At 32.8% G+C, this 15570-nt stretch overlaps 1 protein-coding gene across 1 annotated transcript; it reads left to right on the top strand.

Moving 5' to 3' along the window:
• The first annotated feature begins 6926 nt into the window (after positions 1-6926).
• On the top strand, positions 6927-7871 carry LOC109677029 (olfactory receptor 10AG1-like). Its single transcript, XM_020153201.2, has one exon. It carries the CDS (start codon positions 6927-6929, stop codon positions 7869-7871), a length of 945 nt encoding a protein of 314 aa, XP_020008790.1.
• The last annotated feature ends 7699 nt before the right edge of the window (positions 7872-15570 follow it).

The raw sequence follows: 15570 nt of genomic DNA on the forward strand, positions 1-15570 counted from the left end.
GTTGTATACTGGCAAATATTTTCTCCCATTTTCTGGGCAGTCACTTCTTAATATAAACTTTTCTGGGAAATAAGTATGTAATGTCTGAATCATGAAAGATAAATCATGAAAGATAAATCATCATTTTCTTTATGATGAATTTCATGTTATTATATTACAAGAAATGTTTAATTACATAGAACATTTTTGAAACATATGTGAAATACTACATTGTATCATCTTTATGATGTCACTAATAGGAAATACACTATCTATAATATTATTTTTCTTTTTATACTTCTAAACCTATTATTTGCATCAGTTAATTTTATTATTAATAGTTTTACTGATTGTCAATATTTTGTGAAACATTTGTTTATAGGCTCATCTGAATTAACTTTGAATTCTATTTTCTACCACATTATTCAATTTCTGATGATCTTGCTGAGATATTTTATTTCTTTTGTCATCACTTAGCCTGGCATTTATGAATCACGAGTGGGGAAATAAGTCATTTGTCAGCCAATGCTCTATATAAGCCATCTAAATCAATGAGAATTTAAAAATTTACCATTGAAAGCATATGTAACTATAGACTGCCATCACAGATTAGTGAGTTTAAATTATTGACTCACTTTTAGCCAGGATGCTTTAGTCTGGATTGTCCTTTCTTGAGTACTGTTGACCAGCCTTGGGCTACCACATAGCCTTCCCAAAAGCCAGAGCTGTTTTGGATGTGTAAACATCATTTCTTAAGCCATCCCCTGTGTCAGGGTATCTTATTCTTTACCCATTATCAATGCTTATGTCTAGAATCACTGAAGTTTCTACACATTGTTTATTACCATGTGCCCACACTGGAGATGTATATAAGTATTCCCACCATCTGCTCTGACTAGTCTAGTAGGTATAGATATGTTGCATGTAATCTTGGGAGTCTTTTCTGTTCTTTTTTTTTTTTCTTTCTACTGTTCTGTTAACTTCTGATTGTTTGCCATTTTGCATACTGACAGGTTCTTGTTCTTTGATGTTTGACTAGATATTTTTAAACATTTAGTGAACAGTTAATAATTGGTCTCCACCAAGATCACTTTTTTTTTTTTTGGTGGGATGGTGTGTGAAGTCATTGCTTTGTGTTTGTAAAGAAGGAGTTTTACCACTTGAACTACTCCTCCAATAAATTTTGTTCAAATTATTTTACAGATGGGGTCTTGTGAACTATTTCCCCAGACTGGCCTCTAACTGGGATCCTCTAGATCTCAGCCTCCCAAGTAGCTTGCTTTACACATGTAAAGCAGATCACCATGTTTTTTCACAGCAACCTTAGACATTTAATTTTCTATGCTCCATCAAATTATATCAGATTTGATAGGCAGGAAAAATGTCTTCCTAATATTCCATTGTTAAAGCCATCTCACTACACACCCCTTTCCACAGCTATCTCTACTAGGAGAATTTTGCACCACTGAACACAACTTGACGATGGGGATAAAAGCCTACTTTTCCAGAGTAACACCTTGCTCTATGATGAAACTTGGTATTTTGAGGCCCCTATGCTCCTTTTCTTACTCTTTCTACCATAAACCTCTAGCAGAGACAAACATATCTCACTATCCTCCAACTATTGCACCTGGAAAACACCTCTGTCTCAGAAATAAAGGCCGTGATGAAGAGTGGAAGTTCTGTTTCTCTCAATTATGTCTGCCCAGAATCATAGTTTCCTTTCACTGCAATTTTCATTTTGCTTGCTATACATGTCATACTTCTCTGTTACTTGGCATATATTGTAAACTTTTATTAAAAATGAAGAATTTAGTGAAATACTGTAACAATTCTGGATTGTACCACTCTCTAATGATGGCTGCTATTGTTTTCCAAAAAATAGCTAACTTAGACCAATTTAGGGAGTGTGTTTTCCTTGTGGTACATTTTCTCAGATATCTTTGCACTTCCTGACTTAATTTTTAATTTTTGTTGTGTATAATTAATACTGACTTAATATACATCCTCCTTTGATCAATGAAATTCAGCAGTCAATAAATAAAATTGTGCTTAACATTTTAAATCAGGAAGTAGTCTAAATTTTGCTGATATATCTATGGCTGAGAAGAGAACATTTTCAAATTTTAGTATCGTTATGAGTTTTCATTGGATTTTACTTTTTTTTCTGTATTACAATTTCATATTCACCCATGAAATACTTGCTTGCTGGATTCCTCTCTGGACCATCTGGAGTGTGTGCAGCCTTTCCTTTTTGCTCCTAGTCCTTCACATTTCTAGGAAAAGTAGAAATTTAACAATTCTCACTTTTTCTCATTCCCAAGCTTCAGTATTGTTCTGTCTTATTATTTTTTTAAAGAGGTTGTTAGGACTTTTGGCAATGATGTTGGAAATGAGTGTTCCATACTTTGCTTTAAGTAATGTGAGCCTCTTCTAATAGTGATAACAGAGCTGCTAGTCTTCATGGCCTACACAGATCTGGGAGACTTTTTATTCCCTGTAGCTGAGAGTGGGTGGTAGATGTCGCTGCATTCTTAAATCTAACAGATTTTAAATGTTCTGATGCATATGAGTTTCCTCTTATTAACACTTAACAGTTTGCTGCATGCTTTGGTTATTTCATAATTTTTAATGGATATTATTCAAAATTTTGTCTATTTTCATCAATTTTATAAACTCATTCATCCATTGATGAAGTGACCAAGTTAATTTTAAACCTTGGCATATCTTCTTTCCTTTAAAAGAAAGGTATATTTGTTGAAACATGACCTGGAAACAATTACATATACTTACACATGCACACTCATTACTAAAAATTAACCTTTATACAAAAATGACTTGAAATAAACAATATGTACAAAAGGAATAGCTTAAAATATAGAATTATGAGAACAAAACATAGGGGTAAATATTTGTGACTTGATTAAGCAAGATTTCTAAAGAATAATATACAAGGCATACTTTACAAAATAAAATATTCATAAATTAGACATAATAAATACTGAAAAAGTTTGTTCTGATGATGAAATTTTGGTAAAAGAAAATACAGACTCGTTAAACAGCAGCAAATCACTTATGAAATAGGTAAATGTATACAGCATATGCAAAGAAGTTCCAAAACTTGAAAGAAAGAGAAGAAAAAAATTAATGAATGGATGCATAAAAGAAAGGAATGTAGCTGGGCATGGTAGCCAAAGCCTGTAATCTGAACAGTTGGCACACTGAGGCATGAGGATAACAAGGTGGAGGTCAGCCTGGGATATATTGTGAAAACCCTATCTCAGACAAACAAAGATGTTATGATACCTGTTGAAACTGTCAGGAATTGAGGGAGGGGGAAAAAGGAGACAGGTGGAGGGGGTAAATTCAAAGATAATATATTTGATACATTGTAAGAGGCTTTGTGAATGTAGATGCCATAATGTGCCCCCACTCAGCACAACAATAAAGGAAAAAAATTGAAAAATCTATTGAATGTATATGCTACCCAAGCTGATGCACAGAAGTCAAATAATCACATGAAAGTTCTTTAACATCAATAAGTGCTATTAAAATTCAAATTAACCACAAAATCAGAAAGTGATACACATGCTGAAATAAAATGCATCATGAAATGATATAATTCAAAATTGGTTACCGACACTTTTCAAGTGTGGTAATGATGGTTATAAAATAAGTGTTTCTCTGTAACTTTTCATTGATCATTTTCACTTGAAGAAATCTGTTCTTGCATTCTAAAAGTAGGCCAAACATTTTCCTCTATTGCATTTTCTCAGTATGTATCTATGTGTGTTTGTTTACACAGTTGGTACAGAGGCATATTCTTTGTTTCTTAATCTTTGCAATGAAACAGGCCGTCATTCACATGAACTGGTCTTCAACTGTTCACTAACTACTGTTCCTGATTGGAATTTTAGATTTTTTACATTCTTACAATTGAGAGTCATTAGTGATAGAAACTGAGACTTAGTTGCTCACATGGAAATCAAATTTTCTAGCCTCTTTTCCACCTTGATCTCCTCTTTTGACAAAATTCTGCACTTCTTTTCCAGTTTGCACACCTATAAAGGAATAGGTGAGAGCTCCTATTCTTCACCCCTTCATCGTTATTCTGGGGAATGATGAGGCTTGCCAAGCCAGTGTGAGTATGGATCACTAGGAGTCTGGTATCTCAATTTTCAATTTAGGACAATGCCTATTGTTAAAGAAAATCTCAGTTTACATCATAAGTAACATGTGATTATAATGTTCTGATATTTTCAAGGCTCATATTTCTCAATGACCAGCAAAAAGCAAGTGTACCTTAGAATTTATAAAGGAAATAGTATAGCCAGACAGTTTTTGTTGCTTTACCAAATTCCTTGAGTACCAGGTAGAACAATTTACTTCAATTAGGTTACATGGGAAAGGAGTTGTTCCCCAGGGTAGAGAGGTTTGTACAACAAGAATGTTACTAGTTTAGACTATATATTATGTTTGAGAGATACTTAGCTTCTGTCTCAAACAGACTAGCCCCTTAATAAAATATTTCTCCTTTCTCATTTTTAATACAGATGAAAAGGTAAGTACAATACTTAACCTCAATCCAAATAGGTAAGCATGAACAACTTTTGTCTAATATAAATATATATATTTTACAAGTATCTGTACATTAAGCATCAGCAAACAGCATCTAATTATAGAAAATATTTTAAATATGTATATTTTTTAAATTTCCAAATAGTGATTCACATAGACTTTGCAATTCTATGGATTTAATTATTACAAAAACCACATAATCACAAAATGCAAAGTAATTTACTACATAGTGAACACATATATTAAAGATGTTGTAACTTTCAATATCATCATTATTTAAATGTTAACATTTATTAAGTGATTATTATGTGGTATGCATATATTTACATATTAAACATTTATCAGTTTGGGGGATAGTGTCTCATCATAGTATTATTTTTATAACTAATGAGCAAGGTACTGAATGCATAGTATTCAATTGGGTTTGCTTTCTCTCTTACTTATGCCAAAAGGCTTCTTGTTTGTTTAGATCATTGTTCCTACATTAGTGTCTATATTGAATTTAATTGAAATGATTACATAAATAAATATGAATTTGTACACTCATGTACGTGAAAAAAAGTATTATAGCATAGCACAATGAAAAAAGGCATTGTGGTATAGTCTTGAACCACACTACTGATTTGTGACCATCTTAGAAAGTCACACGCAGCCCTTTTTGATGAGGGAAATATATTTCTGGATTACTGAAATATCTGTCATTTCTTTATGCTTAATGTATTCAAAATCCTTTCTATAGATTTTGTGATTGAAATAATAGGAGAATATTGTTTTGTGTAGTCATACTATATAGCAGCATCTTAAAAATCTTACTTCTGACTAATTAGAATTTAGTTCACATTAATTAACCTTTCCCCATCCCTCGCTGGTTCCTGGCCACTCCACCCTCTGCTCATGTGCATTTCACCTTCACCTCTGTGAGATCATGCTATAGCATTTTATGATATACAATATAAAATTTTAATCAAAAGAATTATAAAGCTATGGAAGACTCAATATTTTAAGTAATTGATTTTTGTCTAGAATATTATACATGACAAAAGTTTATAGTTTTTATCAAGAAAATCCTTAGAAGGTCCTCACTGTGTGTACGCTGTTTCTACTTACCCCATTTGTGTCACAAAGAAGCTCCCACCTTCTTTACCATCCAGATTTACTAGTCTTAACATATAGTTATAGACTTGTCTTCCTTGCAGTGAATTATTCTCTTTTGATTTCAAAATACGTACCACATAGTATGGATGTGATACTCAAAGCAGGAAGGTGAAATACTACTCCTGCAAGAGTGAATAAACTGCAATGTTCCTGCACACCTTCAATCCCATTCACCGACCTTATGAACATCACAGACAGACACCTAATGCATGCTTAGGGGGTGAGGTCAGTACTGTGGTTGCAAACCATTGTTACCCTTAGGGAGTATTCCAATGAAGGAATTAACTTGATTTATTAGTAATTTATTCAGAATGTTAGTAAATAAAATTTTGGGGAAAATATGCTAACAACCACATGTGTAAGAAAACAAAAACACACATAAGGTAAATAACTCAATGGATTAAATGAGTTAAATGGATTAAATTCTCAGCCAAAAGCAACAATTTATGAAGTGAGTGATTTAAGACACTCACAGAGATGAGGAGCGGTTGAAGCTCCTTCGTATAATAAACAAATCAATGTGAACCTTCTAGTTAGTGCTACATGCTGAGTGTTCATACAAAAAAAAGCTTTGTATTCCTTTTCTCATCATTGTAAAGTCTGAATAACTTACATTGAAACGTAAACAAAATTTTAAGATTAAATATGCCAAAACATTGATGGATTATTAGTATTTTACAAAGAATTGCATAGTTACATGGAATAGTCCAACTGAGGAAGAATTCTTAAATACCACAGTAAAACTATACTTAAAATATTAACTATATTTGTCTCTACAATACGTAAGATGCATATACAATATTTACCTTACAAACGAAATAAATTTTGAACTGACAACAATAGAAAACGGGTTTAGGAATACAGATCATAAAACATGGGAACATAAAGAAAGGAATCATTGTTATTATAGCATAAGTACAGAATTTGAGGTTTGGGATATTTATATGAAGAACAAAACTTCAAATAATCTGTCTCCTCAAATATACAAGGAAGTATATTTTCTCTTAGAAGAATGAAACCAACAAAAATTCGCATGAATATTTATTAATAATGAAAAGTACATGTAATTATAATTTAAGAATACCTGTAATGTAGTATATATTATTCTGGGAATGGGAAAAAGAAGAATGTGAACATTCCTTGGATTACATGGAGAAAAACAAATATTTAACACAGTTAAGTGATTTGTACTTCTGGTTAAATCGTTCCCACAGATGAAATATGAACAGATAAATGCAGAAGACAATGTTTCCACAGTGAAGCAATTTGTCTTGCTGGGATTCTCTGACTTTCCATACCTCCAAGGGTTTCTATTTGGGGTATTCTCTATTGTGTATATAATTATCCTAATTGGAAACAGCCTCATAGCCATAATAACAAGACTTGACCCTACACTACAGAAACCCATGTATTTTTTCCTGGCAAATTTTTCTTCCCTAGAAATCTGCTATGTATCAGTCACTCTCCCAAGAATTCTGTTCAGTATTTGCACTCGGAATAGGAGCATTTCTCTGCTGGACTGTGCTATTCAAATGTGCTTCTTCCTTGTAGTGGGAGCCACTGAGTGTTTCCTCCTGGCTGTGATGTCCCATGACCACTACATGGCCATCTGCAACCTTCTGCACTATCTTTTAGTCATGAATCCCCAAAAATGCATCCAGCTGGCTGCTGGCTCCTGGATCAGTGGAATGCCAATCCAAATAGGGCAGACCTCTCAAATATTCTCTCTGCATTTCTGTAATTCAAACCAAACTGACCACTTCTTCTGTGACATACCCCCGGTTATCAAACTAGCCTGTGGGGACACTTCTGTGCATGAGCTTTCTGTGTTTATAGTATCTATGTTGTTTGCTGCAATTCTTTTTATGTTGGTACTTGCTTCTTACAGCAAAATCATTTCCACCATTCTGAGGCTGCCAACAGCCACAGGGCGTGGTAAGGCATTCTCCACATGTTCTTCCCACTTCCTGGTTGTGGTTTTATTTTATGGATCAGCAACCATTACATATTTAAGACCAAAATCTAATCATTCTGCAGGAATTAACAGACTGTTCTCTCTTTTCTACACAATCATGACTCCCATGTTCAATCCAATGATATACAGTTTTAGGAACAAGGATGTGATTGCAGCATTGAGAAAATTATTATTTAAAACATAGTAGCATGTTTTCAATTGGAATTGTTTTATCTTCTCATCTTGTAGTTACCATAGCAACATTTCATCTGTATACATTTTCACTTTGAGGAAGCAATTATTTTCATTGTTTAATGCACTTTGTTACATTTAAATACTAGCCTGAAATTTTACCTGGAAAGCATGTGGATGCTTCTATAATAACCAAAGAGGAAGTAAGTATGCTTAGAGTTGTTTTCATAATAATTCCCCGTGATAGCCCATGGTATAACACGACATTCTTATATGGTTCTAATTGTTACATTTTACACAGATTTCTTCCTCATTTGGTGTTGTGAAACCAAATTAGTTTACTTTTAAATATTTTGTCTCTATCTTAATTTCATTCCAAACAGCTATTTGTACGCATCCTCCTATTCATAAAAACTCTGAGTCAAATCGAAGGAAGGTGTTTGAAGTTTTTTCAGGATTGCCTGAAGTCCATACAACTGCATTGCATTCATTAATATAATTTGTTAAATTTTTCTAAAGCATTTAAAATTGCAAAATCTTTTTAGTGGCATTATCATGGAAAATGAGCATCCATCAAAAGAATCACAAATGTCCACATCTACATTACAAAGTTCTCAAATCAGCAACTCATTTTGACTTGTACTGAGTTACATTTTCATTCCTCTAAAAATTATTCCATTCTCCAGCTTCAGGTGAAAGAGTATACTTGTATCCAAGGTGATGTTTTTCATCAACCCATTTGCTTCCTCCAACATGTAAAATAATGTATAATATTTATTAATGAATGTATGTGTATTTCTGTATCTTATTCTTTAAAATAAATATTTATATATCCTTTATCAATTACTCATATTTTTTCTGAATTTGGCATATGTTGTATGAGAAAGACTGTGCTAATGATTATTTGAAAAATAAACGTGATAATTATAGTGGAAAAGCTTGTGTTAATGGTATTATATGAAATTTTGTGAAACATGAATAACAATAATACCATTTCATGAATATACTGGTGTTCCATGAGACATGTAACTGAATTTTCATTTTACCTTAAGAAGGATGTTGAGTAGTTAAATACCTCTTAACTACTTTTTACATGGGATCTAATCTCATATGGAGCATTAGTGAATAATTTATGTTAGTTGGAGTTCCATCAAATGAACATCATAAAAAAGTCATCACATTTCATTGAAATACTGCAACAGAAAAGATGAGTGTCACCCAGAGATGCCCACCTCCTAATTTCAGAAAACTTTAACTACATTAACTTATTTGATTTTAAAACTTGGGATAAGAAGATTATTCAGGTGCTTTGTCTTATCACCTCAACCATTAAAAGAGACAGCAAGAAATAAGGGTGGGTTGGAACAGCAATAAAAGCCGCAAACAAGCACAGGAAATACTCAGCTGGCTTAGTAAGATTTATATGTCAACTTGCCTTTATAGTGTGTGCTCAGATATTTTGTCAAACATTATTATGGTTGCTTGTGTGTGGATGGTCAGAAGAAAATATTCAAGTTAACAAACTGAGAAGCACACCTCAGACCCTAGTATAGGAAGGCTTTGAGAGCCTTATCCAGTCAATTCAAGGTCTCTATAGAATGTGTCTAAACCTCCACTGAATGACTGAGGAACTGGCTGACTGAATCCCTGTAAATCAGAACCTTAGCTTTGTTTTTAACTTTGCATCTGCACTGAGGCATGAACATGTGTTGAGTCTCAAGCCTGTTGAAATTTGAACACAAATACACCTTCAGTTATTTAGATTCTGAGGCCTTGGACATTCTGTTGGGGTGAAACAATTTGCTCTCCTTGATCCCAGCTACCTATGAACACTAAGGAATACATGATTTTCTAGCCTCCATTATCACATTGACAATGACTACGAATAGATCTTATTCATGAAATTAATATGATAGTATTATATGCAATTCATATTATATATAATATCTGTATTCCATATATGTTTGCATACTGCGTATAGTATATTTCAGGAAGTTGAGTTAATGATGAGAACTTGTATTACTAACGGGCAAGACTGTGCCATTATCAGAAAGATCTTTGGTATAAAATGATTTTGAATAAATCTTTCAGTCTTTTCTAAGAGCACCAAGTTCCGTAGGAAAATTCACTGAGCTCATCCTTCAATTATTCCAAAATATCGTTGATGAAGATGAGTTTTACTTTTGATCTTCCATGTGAATCTTAAAATAATTGAAATATCAAGAGTTACAATTTTAATTATTTTAACTATTTTCTTTTTAATTTTTATATTTACTTACATGTGTATACATTCTTTGAGCCACCTCTCACACCCTGTCCTGTTTCTGGGCAGAACCGGTCCTCCCCTCTTGTTCTCAGATTTTGTTGAAGAGTAAATATGAGAGATAATAAGAAAGACATTGCATTTTTGCTAGTTTGAGATAAAGAGAGCTGTACAGAGAGATTCCTAGTGTTGCTTCCATGAACTATTTTCCAAGAACCTCCAGAATGAAGGGTTTCACTATAGTAAGTTATCATATAAAGAACCCCATTAAAAAAGAAATCAAAAAATGCTTACTCAAATGAACATTAGCAATATTTCTATTACAACTATTAATGCGTTTTTAGACAAAAAATACATTGACAATAACCCTGTTGAGTATTAGCTAGGTGTCCTTTAAAACCAGCATGACTAAAGTCCTTCCATTTCCCCAATGATATTGAACGTTTTTATGTATTTATTGGCCATTTGTATTAAATACTTGAAGACATTTCTTCAGTTCTTTGCTCAGTTACTCATTTACTGATGGACCATTTATTGTTTTGGTATGTTATTTTCAAGTTATTTTTATAGTCTAAATATTAATCCCAGGCTGAGGAATAGCTGGCAAAGATTTTCTCCCAAATGGAGGTCATCATATTAATTAAAATAATTAAGACGGAAGGACAAGTATCACAGGTTTTCTATCATTGGTGAATTCTAAAAGAATTATGAAATTAGAGAAACTAGAGCCATTATATGAAATGCTTAACAGTCCAAAATAAAATTGGGAAGGGGATCAGTGTGTGTGTGGAAGAGGATATGTGTCAGTAGTAGGAGGGATAAACACTATCAAATACCTTATATACACGCATGAAAATGTCACAATGAAATCCACTATTTTCTACAATTAATGTACTGCAGAAAGTCCTTGAATTGTCAGCAATACCATTAAAATGCATTTGAAAATCCTGAATGTGTGTAAAATTACGAACATGGCCAAGTACAAAACAGCTCCTCTCTTTCCATGTAGCTTGTGTCGTTATTAGCTGGGCTTTCGTGGTACAATATATTAGTTTGTGTGAATCTGCAAGTGAAACACACTAATTTACATGCAAATCTGTGGTACAGTACATTTACCAGTCAGCATTGAATCCACAAGGTAATCTGTTTCATTTATTTCTTAGTAGATTAATATCTGCAAAATTTATTTTCATTGTGATATTTTCATACATTCTTTATGTAATATATTTGGATCATTTTTACCCTCAGTAATACTCTTTAATTCTTATGCTTCCTACTGTACATTTTATATTTATAATTTCAATGAGTTTCACTATTCTCTTTTCATACATTCATGTAACATACTTTGACATATTCTCTTACATCATCTTCTCATTTCACCCTCCCTACTCTGACTGGCTTTCCTCCACCTCCAAATTGTCCCTTTTAGCATTCATATCGTTTTAGAATTTTTTTAGGTCTAGAGTACACATTTGAGAGCAAACATGTGACATTAGTCTGTCTGAGTCTGGCCTATTTCTAGTAACATGATCATCTTCAGTTCCATCTATTTTCCTGCATAAAATGTAATTTCATTTTTGATAGCTGAACAATATTCCATTTTCTTTATCCAAATTTTTTATCCATTCATCATTTAGTGAGTATGCAGAGTGATTCAGAATTAAAAGACACTATAGATCAAATGTACTTAACAGACATCTAAAGAATATTCTAGCCATCAGTCACAGAATACACATTCTTCTTAGCACCCCAAAGAACTTTCTTCAATACAGACAGTATTTAGGACATAAAACAAGTCTACAAAATACAATAGAATTGAAATAATTTCCTGTATATTATCAGATCACATCAGAATAAACCTAGAAATCAACCATCAAGGGAAATGACAGACAAGTTCAAACATGTGGAGATGGAGCAATTCCCATTTGAATGACCAGTGGGTCATTGAAGAAATGTGGTGAGTAGTAAAAATATTCCTAGATTCAAACAGAAATGAAAAATTAGTCATTCTTCATGATCAAAACACTAAAGAAAGATTTTATCCAAACATAAGAAATACATATGACAAACATATCATGCATTATACCAAACACAGAAAACCTAAAACGATTCCCTTTAATGTCAGGAACAAGACAAGCATATCCATTCCTTCCACTCAGTATATTAACTGAATTCTTATCAACAGCAATAGAGCATGAGAAAGAACTGAAAGGGATATAAATAGGGAAGGAAGAAGTCAAATTATCCCTATTTACAGATGATATAACACTATACTTAAATGACCCTGAAGACTCCATACACAAACACACACATGCATACACACACACACACACACACATACACAAAACCCTCTTGGCTCTGATAAAAAAAGTTTCAGTCAATTGTCAAGATCAAAAATCAACATACAAAATCAGTATATTTTCTATATACCAATAACAAACAGAGATGTCAGAGCACATCACTATTAATGAAAAAGCTTCAGTTACCACAAAGATAAAAAAGAAAATGTATTGTGCTAATCATTTTGAAAAGGAAACAGTTTTGTCTTTTACAACTTGATTCACCAGCATCTTAAGAGCAAGGTTTGCACATCAGAAAACTAAAAAAGAGAAGTGACCGTGGAAAAAGTACATGGGGAAGTGCAATTTGGGGTTACTTTTAATTATGAGAGTCGTCCCAATATTCACTACCACAGTGACATTGTAAATGGTCAGGAAAATCAAGAAAGTGGGGCTTGGAGCTTGGAGAAGTGTGAGAAGCCCATGGCATTGAACAATACTCTGTTTCTACCTGACAGTACCAGGGTTTCACTTTGTCAGAATATGAAAGTTAGTCCTGAAAATGAATACAATAAGGAAAGTTAGGACATCGTAACTTTGGTTCATTTCCCTCACAGAGCACAGTAGATTAAATAAAACTTCACTTTCAGGAACTTGATGTATATGATATGAGATAATTGTCTAAAATCTTGAAGTACTGTAACTTTTAATTTTTTTAATGAAAAATTCAATTACTGAGTTAACTTTTAAATTCTCAAATACAATTTTTTATTGTTATACCGGGTGGGGGTACACTGAGGCATTTACAAAAGTTCTTACAATGTGTCAAATATATAAAACTTGAATTTACCCCCTGCACCATTCTCCTTTATCCCCTTCTCCCCCTATTTCTGGAAAAGTTTCAACAGTTCTCATTTTTCCATTTACATACATGTGTACACAATATTTGCACCATATTCACCCTCCTATCTCCTTCCCTCTCCCACTGGTACCAACCCCAGGCAGGACATGTTCTGCCCTCTTGTTCTCCTATTTTGTAAAAGAAAAACAAAATGACACTGTTGTGTGTTTAAGATAGCTATACAGGGAGTTTCCTCGTGATGCTCCCATGTATATATGTATTATGGCCCAATTTGGTTCATCTCCTCTATTTTTCTTCTTTCTACCTTAGTCCCTTTCTTGTGGTAGTTTTAACCAGTTTAATTAATATTGAAAAATAGGAAACTATGACTAATGTATTTATTTTTAAATTATTTGCCAAAATTCTTTTCAGCTATCATCAAAGAGTAGAAGTTGCAAAATGATTAGTCAAACTTATACAATAACTGATTCTCTCAGTCCTGTAATCAGTAATGTCCAAAATTTCCAAACTACATTTTTTATTATGATATTCTGCCTTTATTCTTAATTCCTGTATACCCCACTCAAGAGTATCTAACTATAGTAAAGCCTTGACTACATTTCTCGCTCCCTCTCTCTCTCTCGCTCTCTCTCTTTCTTTCTCTCTTCCTCTCCCTATATATCTCTTATCTCTTCCTTCAAGACATCTAGTATATTTTTTCTGTCCAAATTTTCATTGTGAAGGAGAGGCACTTTTAACTGCTGTCTGTACTAATAAATCTGATTCCAAATATATCATAATTACTTTTTTCAGAGGTTATTCATATCACCATAGGCTGTTCTAAGTATTAATTTAGCACATTGTCATGCAGATGATAAAATTCAAACAGATAATAAAGATATTCTAGTTTACTTCTTTATTCTAGTGTTGCCCAAAAAGTCAGAGAAGCTTAAAATTGCATGTTAGATAAATACCAATCCACATATTTATGTCTATACCTCTTATCCTCACACTTCTAACCATATTTCCTTTCCTCTAACCTTGACCCTGATTCATGCTGTGGCATGTACTAACGTGTGTCCTTTATTAATGATCATACTTTCAATAACCAAACTAGGAATTCTAAATTATTAGAAATAATACAATGGCAATATATGTGCTACAGAGAGATTCTAAAAGGTAGCATTAAGGGAAACACTATAGAATAGAATTTAGGGAAATTTCCTAACCAGGAAGAAACAAACTATAGTGAAGTCTATAACAGAAACTTCCTGTTCCTAAGATAGTTTTTCTATTTGTCTGTCTTTCTGCCTTGGTCTCTATCTCACTCTTTTTTTCTCTTTGCCTGTATTAATCTCTAAATACCTCTTTTGTTTTTCTTCATAACACTAAGATATTCAACATGTCTATATATTACTTGTGAGGGAAAAGAGTGAACATTTTATGATATACAGCATTGTGAAATATTTCCTAAGAAAATAGCAATAAAAAAGAATTGTTATATTCCTCTCATTGTTACCTACCCCAAACCTCTCAGATCCTACCTTACCAGGAATGTTTTTCTGTTTTTTTTCTGTTAAAACTGTCTCTGGTCATGCAACCTAGCAAATCATTTTCAAATAGTCTGTCATTAAAATTGCTAAAATATATGCAAAACTAAGAAATTCTATGGCCCTCTATGTTCTAATATTCATAAATTTGGGTTTAAGAGCAACTTTGAAAGAAAATTCATCAGGAAGTCAGAAATTCTATTAATCATATTTTATAATAACATATACTATTAACCTAACTCATTTAAAATGAATATTAAAGTAAGTTTATGTTAATATAATGGGTCTTGTGATCCAAATGTTATTAGTGAGTTGTTTGTATAAGGTTATATAACTTTGCATTTTTTCCCTCAAAATTCCTTGCAATTTTGCTTCCTGTTTTATGGTCTTAATAAAAACTTGTTAACTTTTATTTTTTTCATTAGTTTATCTTATGTCAATATGTTTCATACATTATTCTGTTCCATATCATGTGCTTCCAAAAACTTGCAGAACCCAAACAATAGATATTACCCAAATGCTTAGTGCTTTTCTCTTCCTGTTTTGCATGGTACCGTTGCTTAGGAGTTTAGCTGAACCAGGCTCTTTAGCACAACCCTTTAGAGAAAGTATCATTCCTGTTCCTTGCTTGTTCATATCTATTCTTTAGGAATTTTATAGTTTCAAAAGATCAGTATCTTCACTGTCAAGTTTTTTTTCCAACTGAAATTAATGTCAATCTTTCTTGTGAACCATAAAATAAATTTGTTAATATTAAGTTTAGGGTCTCTCCTGGATTA

This window comes from Castor canadensis, chromosome 1, assembly GCF_047511655.1.
Source record: "Castor canadensis chromosome 1, mCasCan1.hap1v2, whole genome shotgun sequence".
NCBI lineage: Eukaryota > Metazoa > Chordata > Mammalia > Rodentia > Castoridae > Castor > Castor canadensis.